This window comes from Oculina patagonica, chromosome 12, assembly GCF_052425735.1.
Source record: "Oculina patagonica isolate OP01 chromosome 12, crgOcupat, whole genome shotgun sequence".
In the NCBI taxonomy this organism is placed as follows: domain Eukaryota; kingdom Metazoa; phylum Cnidaria; class Anthozoa; order Scleractinia; family Oculinidae; genus Oculina; species Oculina patagonica.
Window position 1 is genome coordinate 24,930,956 of NC_135769.1, and position 10,122 is coordinate 24,941,077.

At 38.8% G+C, this 10,122-nt stretch overlaps 1 protein-coding gene and 1 long non-coding RNA gene across 2 annotated transcripts; one reads left to right on the top strand and one right to left on the bottom strand.

Moving 5' to 3' along the window:
• The first annotated feature begins 1,766 nt into the window (after positions 1-1,766).
• Positions 1,767-3,871, top strand: LOC144633084 (BTB/POZ domain-containing protein 6-like). The gene is made up of 2 exons (XM_078491863.1): positions 1,767-2,073; positions 2,622-3,871. The coding sequence occupies exons 1-2, from the start codon at positions 1,767-1,769 to the stop codon at positions 3,353-3,355; spliced, it is 1,041 nt and encodes a 346-aa protein (XP_078347989.1). The 3' UTR covers positions 3,356-3,871.
• A 2,325-nt stretch (positions 3,872-6,196) lies between these two features.
• LOC144633039 (uncharacterized) lies at positions 6,197-8,956 on the bottom strand. Its single transcript, XR_013566990.1, has 3 exons — positions 8,486-8,956; positions 7,985-8,228; positions 6,197-6,861 (listed from the first exon to the last, which is right to left on the bottom strand). It is a non-coding gene; the product is annotated as an uncharacterized LOC144633039 (long non-coding RNA).
• Positions 8,957-10,122: the final 1,166 nt, after the last annotated feature.

The following is a 10,122-nucleotide window of genomic DNA, read 5'->3' on the forward strand; positions in this document are numbered from 1 at the left end:
TCACATCAAAGCTAGTGAGGTGCTTGTTTATGTCTTAGACGGGGTAGCGATATTGACAATCTGTCTTAAACAGGGTCAGGGATTCGGAGGCCGGGCCGCACCTCGAGCTCCCTACCCGAAATTATGTCGAGTACCCCCCGGGGGGCTCAACCGGGTTACTAATTGGTAACAAAAGGAAAAAAGGAAAATAAAGCTGAGAACACGGGAACAAAAGTGCGTTTCTCATATTTTAGGGAGCAGGGATCACAAAAATCGACAAAATACTTTTAATGAACAAGTAAAGATAAGGGAAATTTTTTGGGGGGAACAAGAGAACATGGACCCCCTTGGAAGACCCTCGTTGCTCACAACCACAAGTAAATACGTAAATTTATTGTTCCATAAGGTATCATTACATATGATTCAGATAAAAAAGTATCTGGAGACACTGAACACAATTGTCGCGTTTTTTCTCCAATTGATTGCGAAAACGAGTAACAATAAGGCATATTTAGTGCAAAATATCGGCCGTCTTCTAGCCCTCAGGCCTCCCGAGGAGCGCTGGCGAGAAAATTATCTTAGGGCTGGGGGACGGTCGACACTTAAGTTACACCACTGTAATCAATTCATTATTTGAAAACCCATTTGGTTCGTACGGAAACCCCGATATGACGGACAGTTTCGTTTGTCCCGACGAAAAGCTCGTATATTTTCTCAAAAATTAACCGAGTGAAACCAGTCATATATCGTTAACCCTGTTTCAGGACATTATTTATCTGTGCACGTTGTTGAGATTTAAGATCAGTAAAGTAATTTTAGTCCGAGAGTACGAGAAGATGAGTGAAAGCTTTCCCTAGTCTACTTAACAACATTTTGTTGCTGTTAAAATGTTTGCTTTATTCCTTGTATAAAGAAAAGCGAAGAAAAGTCACGGACTTTTTCAACTAAATTTAAAAGCAGTACTATAAAATTTGTTTTATTCAGAGAGTATGATAAATTACCGTAAGGTTTCCATAGTTTAAACTTGTTACAGTTACAGTACAGTTGAAGAAAGTTTTGTTCAGCGTAAACTGCTTTCGTCTTTGTGTCGATAAAACATGTGTCCGTGACTTTTCGGGCTGAGAACCCGCTTACAACTGTAATACGGACACCCCAATAATACGGGCGGCAACACTCCAGTTTTGGCATGTGGCGTCCGTATTAACGGAGTTCCACCGTAGTTACAGAGAGCGTTGTCGGGACATATATACAGTATATTTTTACCCAAGAAGGTGTGCATGAGTAGGGGAGGGGAAGATTCTCGCTGTTTTCGCAGTTTTTATAACGTTTTGCCTATACTAAAAAGTCTCGCACATTTTTGCTTCGAACTCTAAGGGCGCTTTCCATTTGTCACAACTGGCCCGGCTGGTCCGGTACATTCGAGAACGTAAATTCTGTTGTTAATAGTCGAATTTGTCCTGTCAAATCAGCAAGAGAGGATGAAATCAGTCAATACATTAATATTATAACTATACAATGATGGGTGGATTTAAAACCACTGGGCCGGCCGGCCAGTTCTGTCTTATGGAAAGCGCCCTAAGAAAGTGGCGGAAGTGGCGTTGTAGTTTTGCATTTGATCGCTAAATCACGGTAACGGTGTTGCGTGACTTATAACGAGCCCGCAGTCTCAAATGACCACAGTCAACCGCATGGAGTCCAGGCCTCCCGGGATCGAATCCATTCTCGTTACGAGTTGTCCGAGTACATGTATTCGTTTGGAAAGATATTCAAAGATACAGAAAGCGAAGATGGCTGCTGTTGAGGAGAACTGGCAGACGAAACGATCAACTATCAGAAGCAGAACCGCGTTTATTTTTAACAACGAGTTGTTGAGCGATGTGAAATTTGTTGTTCGAGCGTCGACTGGCGACAGTGAAAGCAAGCGTATGAAGATGGTGATTCCAGCTCACAAGTTTGTGCTTGCGATCAACAGTCCTGTGTTCTTTGCCATGTTCTATGGTCAAATGGCGGAGACTACAGACTATATTGAACTGCCTGACTGTGACTACGAGAGTCTGTTGGAGTTGTTTCGTTTCTTGTACAGCGACGAAGTGAATAGACCATTTCAAGGTTACCTACGCTATTTTGCCGGGGGTGCAAAACTACTGGGGCGAGCGCAAAAGTTACAGTAAATGTATGGAAAAAATCGGGAGTTTGAAGCTCGATAATTTGAGAAAATATTGATATTCTGCAATTTCTATGAATTACGAAGTAAGGATACATAGCAAAAGTTTTATACGATTAAATTTGAAGGGTTTAGGAACCCTGGGAAGCGAGAAATCGTATTTTTAGTTTTTCATACAAATGCTTCTAAATTTTCCTGCGAATGGCGGTCGATTTTACAGACAAATGTATGGAAAATCAAAATCTTAATTTGTGGCTTTCTTCGTGAGACTTAATTTCTCAAATTTGATCGGTAAACTCTTTCAACTGGTATCTTTTAAATTAGTTTGTAATTAATAGAAATTGCAGAATGTCGACCTTCAGTCAAATTATTGAGCATCAAACTCCCGACTTTTTCCATTCATTTACTGTAAACTTTGCGCTCGTCCCAGTAGTTTTGCACCTCCTGCAAAATGGCGTCGGTAACCTTGAAATGGTCTATTTAAGCGGAAGTAATGTGATGCAAGTGCTGTACTTGGCGAACAAATATATGGTGCCTTCACTCGCTGAGAAATGCAACGAATACCTGCGAGACAATTTGAAAGCATCAAACGTGTTTTGCATTCTGTCGCACGCTCAGAAATTTGAAGATAAAGATTTGGAAGGTCGATGCTGGGAAGTGATTGAGAGGCAGACAGAAGAAGCTGTGACGTCAGATGAATTTGTTACACTTGAACGATCCCTTGTCGAGTCTGTTGTGAAAAAAGAAAAGTTGAACGTGAAGGAAGTGGAACTGTTTAAAGCTGTTGATCGCTGGGCCACAAAAGAAGGTGAAAGGCAAGGAATAACTCTAGACGGCGATGCGAAGAGACGTATTCTGGGGGAAGAGATCGTAAAGGCGATACGATTTCCATTGATGTCACTGAAGGAGTTTGCTTCTGTTGTCCCTGACTGCAACATTCTTTCGACGAGAGAGGTTGCCGACATGATAAAGTACTACGGCGATGTATTATCATCGCCGTTGCCATTTATAGAAGTCAAAAGGATAAGACAGTTTCAGCGATGTTTAAGGTTTGAAAGGGTGGTCTTCGAAGGAGGCGGGTGGAACTATGATGGCCTTTTTGGCGAACAACATAACGATATTTGTGTAACTGCTAGCAAAGCATGTATCTTACATGGATTTCAGCTCTTTGGCTGTACAGGTGGCCAGTACAAAGTAACCACGCGGAGTTGAAAAATATAACTGATAACTCCATTTTGGTTACACAATCTGAATCGTATTTTTCAGAGAAGGACGAGACTGGAGCATACTATGCCTTTGATGTGTTGTTTGGTCATCCAGTTCGTGTAGAAAGTGGTAAAGGGTATAAAATATTAGCGAGAATAATTGGTCCCCCGTCATGGTACGGAAGAGACGGGAAAACAACTGTCGAGGTTTCTGGTGTGACATTTACCTTTAGTAACGGTAACTCGGCCTTTTATACTAATTATACTAGTGCAGCTCTTGGCCAATTTCCTGCCCTGATTTTTTGTTTATAATATTGGTCGTTTTGGTGAGTGTGCATATACAGTATGTGGCCCTTGGTCCGGACGAAAAAGACGCGAACATGAACTTCTTTGCTTAGAAAAAGAGCAGTGAGCTGAGATTTGCCCTGTAAGTGATCGACCGTGACATCCAGCTAACACGTGGAAAAACAGCTTCTGTGCTTACCCGATCACTCTGTAAATTTTGAAAACGATGGTTTGGTTTGACGGCCTTAGGTCCGGACAGCGGGTCCTTGGTCCGGACAGCACCCAATATTTACGCAATAATTGTTTAAAATCCAATCTTAAGAAGCGCTTTGCATATTTTTAATATGCTTTAGTGGAATTCAGAAAAATAAAATAAAAATTTTAGAGAAGAGAGGTTTATTTCGTCTCATCCACAATATGCAGTGATTATAAACTATAGCTCTTACTATCCTGATAAATGTGATTTGCAAAGTTTGAATTTAAATTCTCCTTATAGTTTAATTGTTGTAAAATGAAGTTTATTATGCCTTAGAACACAGACGAAAGAAAGGTATAACTTTTGTCAGACTCTTGTTCTTTCAGTAAAACTTAGCTTGCCACCTTCAGACGTTTTTAAGTTATATTTGTTAGCCGTCAGGTCCGGACCAAGGACCTAGTCAGCAAAATTACTTAGAAATTTTAATTCGTTACTTTGGACGGAAACTCAAGCGGTCAATCTCATTTTTTGCATTAGTCGAAATAATATTTTCTAAACATCAATTACACCAAAAATTACCTTTTTTAGCGCACTTATTTCTGATATACCGGAATGAAAAGAAAACCAGTTAATTTGAGGCGCCATGAACAAACAAACATGGCGGAAACAAACTTCACCTACCTTCACTCTTCACCGCCAGCAGGAAAGCCTTCGAGCGAGGTTAAAACAGCAAACAGATCAAGAAATCTTTGAAAACATTCGGTTTTATTCAAACTTTGTCAGCTCTCGGAAAAGTACACGATGAATCGAAAGTGTCTGGACCAAGGGCTGTCCGGATTTAGGGCCACATACTGTAGTAATCCATATTATTATCAATACACGCGGCCAAATTGAAAACCGCCCTATTGAAAACACGCGCTTTGCGGGCCGCAAATGACTCCTAGCGGGCTGTTAATGCATTAACGGCCCTGCAGCTGATTGGTTCTCAGTTCATCATCCGATTAACGTTAACCAATCAGCGTCGCTGACGCGGGAAAACCATTCAGGTGCGTACGCGTACAGCAAGAGTCTAGAACAGTTTTTCGACAAGCGAATTGTGTTCGGTAGGAGAAATCAAAGTCTATTTGTTTTAAATGGGCAAAATACAGCCAAAAAATCGGATTTAGAAGCAAATGCAAAAGGCGAAGAGACAAAGAGAGCAACTCCTTGTTGCCTTGCGAGAAACGAAACATCGTTCACTTGAATTGTGTATCTCCGGTCGAGCTAATTTAGCTAAAGCAGTTGCAGGAATTTTACGCCGAAGTTCAATCGGAAAATGTAAGTTTGTAAAGTATTATTATCCATGAATCAACCCATTGCTCATTATTTTCAGAGACACTGCAGGTAGCTCTTTTATACTTCAACTACACAATAAGACAAAAGCCTCCGTAGCATCGTGTATAATTTTCATTGCGACGAAGTACTTGTGTTATTTGAATTGAAAATCATGATGCTAACTTCATTAAACTGAATGTGTTACCTATCTGGATGTTATTTGGCCTTGTTTATTGATAATAATGAAAATAAAATGACTTTTTTCGGGAATATTGTTTATTTGCTCCCTTGTAGTGTCATTTGTGGCCCTTGCGCTTCGCGCTCGGGCCACAAATGACACTACGCGGGCGCAAATAAACAATATTCCCTCAAAAGGTCATTTTATTCCCTTATTGTATTTGGTGTTAACACACTAACAGTGTTTGTATGGGAACTACTCCATTCTGGGTTATCCTCCACATTGTTTTTTTTAAATTGTTTCAGTTTGGTATAACCTGCAGGCTAGTTTCGCTACCACCACGAAATTATCTTCTAGAGAAAGATTTTTTTGTTGGTAGAAAGTGTGCAAACTTTTCTGTACGGTTGGTTTGTGAACACGAGGATTGTTTATGATAGCGAATTTAATGTTTAAAATTTCAGGGTGAATTTTGGCCAATTTGCGAGTTAAGGCAAGAAAACCAATTTTCTTATTTACACAGAAAAATCGAGAGTGTTATGGTAACACCAAAAAAGTGTAAATTCTTGCAGCTGTGTGAACACCAATTTAGTGTTTTATTAACACTGCAACAGTGTACATTTACACCAACATGGTGTAAATTACAAATAATTACGATTACGGTTGCGTTTAAAAACACCTACGCAGTGTTATGACAACACATAATCAGGGTAGTTTTACTCCAAAAAAGAGTAAGTTAACACCAAAGTCGCGTTATATAACCCAATGGAGGTGTTGAAACACACCACAATGGCGCTTACTTAACACTGCTTTAGTGTTTCTTTTACACTAAAAAAGTGTACCAATGACACTGATATGGTGTAAAACACCTTGCAGCTGTGTGCACACCGAAATTAGGTCAATTTACACCAATGAGTATTTTACACTAAATTTGTGTAAATCAACACTTTTAGTTGTGTTATAACAACACCATACAGGTGCTGTGTTAACACTCTTTGTAGTGAACTAAACAGGGAAAATAGGTAACTTAAGAGTACGTACAGTAATGGCTACTAAGTTTTCATTAGTTTCCTTCTCAGTATTTAATCAGTGACAAAAACACTGTTCACTTTAGTTACAAAAAAACACACTTAGGACGGACTATTTAATCAACATACATACAGGTTTCAGTAAAAAACCTTGCAATGTCTAAACCAAAATAGTTATTTATAATTCAGTGGCCCTTACAGTTCAATTCATTCAAGAGCTGCATCACTTTCGTAAGAAGTCTTACGCTATCATGTACGTTAAGCACGTATCTGTAGAAATATATATACGTTCATGCATTCCTTTGGGTACTGAATATTGCACACGAAATATAAGAACAGCAAGGTGATCAGGGCACTGGTATGCCCTTCCATTTATCTTCAAAATGAGATCCTGCTCCCCACTGATAAAGATATTGTCTGGGGAGTGAACTTCTACTTCAAAGATAAGGGAGGGAAGATAGGGGAGACATTCCTTCCCTTGTGCCTTTTGCCACTTCTTTTGCATCACTGCCATTCTACAAGACAAAAAAATCGGATATGACACCGTGTTAATTATGATTTATATAGTTAAGCAATACCATATATAACATTGATTAACAGTGTTATGAAATGGGAGATATGTACACCTTCAGTTGAATGAAGCTCTTGAAACTTTTATGGGCCCACCTCTATTATTTTCTTGGTTTGAAGAACGTGAAATGCTGGAGGAAAAACAACTCAGCAGACTCAAGTTTCCCCTGCCGCTGAAGTTCTTTTAAACTCTTTCTAATATTTCACTATTTAAATCATTTTACTACACCTTTCTAGGGAGTTCTAAAAAGCTAAAGATGGATAACCACAACATAACAACAACAAGAAAAATAATAAAAATAGACCCATAATAAAGTACGTTGTTTCGTTATTCTATGATAATACCGTTTCAATCTAAGCTTGGAGATGAAAAGAAATTGGTCACAATTCGTTCGATTGGTCATGTTCCTGAATAAATTGCTCATATAGAAATTCATTTTTCAGGCAAAATTTGTTGTTGTGGTACTGGTAGTTGTTATCGGTTTTGTTGTTACTGACCACTTGTTACCATCTGCCAATTCATCATGTTCCAAGTAATGAGTGGTTTAAATAATTAATCCGACTCAACTTTGGAGCTAGTCAAAAGCGGAAAATCCACTTTACATAGCTATGGATTAGCCCACAACAAGATGAACTGGTCGAGAATAACAGTGGCACAATAAACGTAGTGCAATCATAGTCACATTAAACTACTGAACAGGAAATTTAAAATTGATTAAAGTTTGACAAAAAGCTCAATACAGTCAAATTGCTAGTGATAATCTATAATGCTGCTTGAAAATAACGATTAATGGCCAAATATTAGTAGACAGGTCATAAAAGAAAAAAAAAATTGGAACTGATTAATAAATGAACAAGTAATTTTAATACTGGAGTATTGGACAGACGTCTTGAGCAAGTGAGAGAAAATCAGTAATAGAAAAGTGAAAGAAAAGCCTCCTCCCTGCAACATTATTTATCTAACCTCCCTGCCTCTGAGTGGCTCTGACTTCCATGTGAATGATTACACCCCACAACATTAACTAAAGTTAAAAATATTTATTACAGTCAAGTCCTACTTGATAATACCTGTTCTTTTGTCACTTGTGCCTTATGGTTCACCTTTATCAGGAGCCAGAGGTTCGTCCTCTTGAACCATAATGGTTGGAATTCCAGATGACATCGATTGAAATGAACAATTTTCCATGCTTTCCTGGGCATTCAACTTCTTAATCTTACCCATTACTTTTCAAACTGGGACCGGCAAGGGGCACGAGGGTCTTAAGAGTTTCTTCATTCATGCACTTTAGTGATTCGCCATCAATTACTTGATCTTTTGTTGATACCACAGAAAAAAAGAACATTACAAAAAAAATGAGCATTACAAGACCTCACAAAATACATGTAGGCTTTTAAAAACTTTACAACCTGTTTTGCTATTTTGTTGCGTTTTCAGTTATTAAAATCTACTGGGAGATGAAATCAGTACAAAGTCATTTCGATTTTAGTTGACAATCCAAAAGTAATTTTAGCCTTAATTTAAACTTCACGTCTTCACCAATAGTTTTTTACAATCTAATCTTGTCTTACCATAGAAAAAGTCATCATATTCCTCAATCCCTCCTTCCTCATCCATTCTCTTACATCCTCGCACAAAAAATAGATGAAGCCATTTTAATAAAAATGGTTCTCTAAAAGAAAGAAATAAAGAAAGAAAGAAAGAAAGAAAGAAAGAAAGAAAGAAAGAAAGAAAGAAATGTATAGATCATGTTGCAAAATTTATTGCTCAGTACTGAAACCTATAGTGTCTATGGTCTGATTTGTTGGCCCTGAAATGTGCATATCCAGAAAATATCCATAACCACCTCATGGAAGGTAAATTGAAATTCTGAGTGGGTGGGGTGGGGTGGGGTTCTCAAAAGCCAAAAGTTTTAAAGGAAAGTATGGGGCTTTACTGCAATTTTCAGAGGGGAGGGGGATTCAAAGCAAAAAAACCTTCAATGGGAGAGGTATGGATATTTTCTGGAACACACAATCTTGCGTTTTATTGCAAAAGGTGAGGTTTTCCCATCATGAAATTGGACAAATTCATGGCTCTGTCCATCCCAGGGGTGGGGGGGGGGGGGGGTCATTTGTGCATTTGTGAGCTTTTCCATCCCCCTTGCTTGGGGTATTCTCTATAATTATCATTTTCAAAGGCATCATTATTTTTTAGGTTACATGTATATCAGTGCTTGTGTATTTTAATTTGCAATGTAAATGCTGTAAAATCTTCTATCGAGCCACCACCCTCTTAAAGATGTAACCCCCCCCCCCCCACATTTTTTTTAGCAAGAAATTGGTTTCCCGGGGTTGGGGGGTTGTACAGACTTGGAATTGGGGTGGGCATTGCACCTTAAGAACTCAAATTGATCTTTGGAAACATTTGCACGTAACAATAACAGTTAATAAAATATATATCATTTCCATGTAGAGTTTATAAAACATATGTTTTTCTTGTATGATGTTCTGCAAAGACACAAACGGCCGCATATTCCTAGCATGTTGCGAGTGAATAATTAAGACCGGAAATCGATCCATGTGGACGATTCCTAACTGGCACGCAAGTTTTTGCTCTTGAAGTCTGTGCCGGTTAATCTCGTATATTTTCAATTCAGTTTAACTACTGATTGAAAAAATTCCGATAATTTTCGGCTTTAACTCACGGCAAAGGAATTCGTCTCGGTCAACGACATGAAGCGAGAACATTGTTCTCCAATATTTACTGGGAACTATAAAATTCAGTTAGCGCAAATTTGCGTGCACGCATAAACGCATAAGCTCGATCAACAACCATCTCGCGCCAATGCACGGCTGCCAAACATTGTCGATGTCAAACGCCGGTTGAAAGATGACTGCGTGATCGAGAAGTTACGTTCACCGAAGCTGACATAAAATCGTCCCGCAAGGAGCAGGAAAATGCAAAAAAGTAAAAAAGGAAACTTCACATGACTTAAATCAATTCAAGGAGTGAAAATTATACCAAAGGGGAGATAAAAGGAAAATTCCAGCCGCCGAGCTGCAATAGCTTTATACATATAAAAGGTTGTGCTTTCGATTCACTTCTGTAGTTTTTTGCTCGAACATAGAATTCATATCTTCTCGCCGACCGTGAAGTATCCTCTACAATGTATTTCTACTCACTACTCACTGCAGTACTCACAATCAGTACCAAGTAAAACACGAAT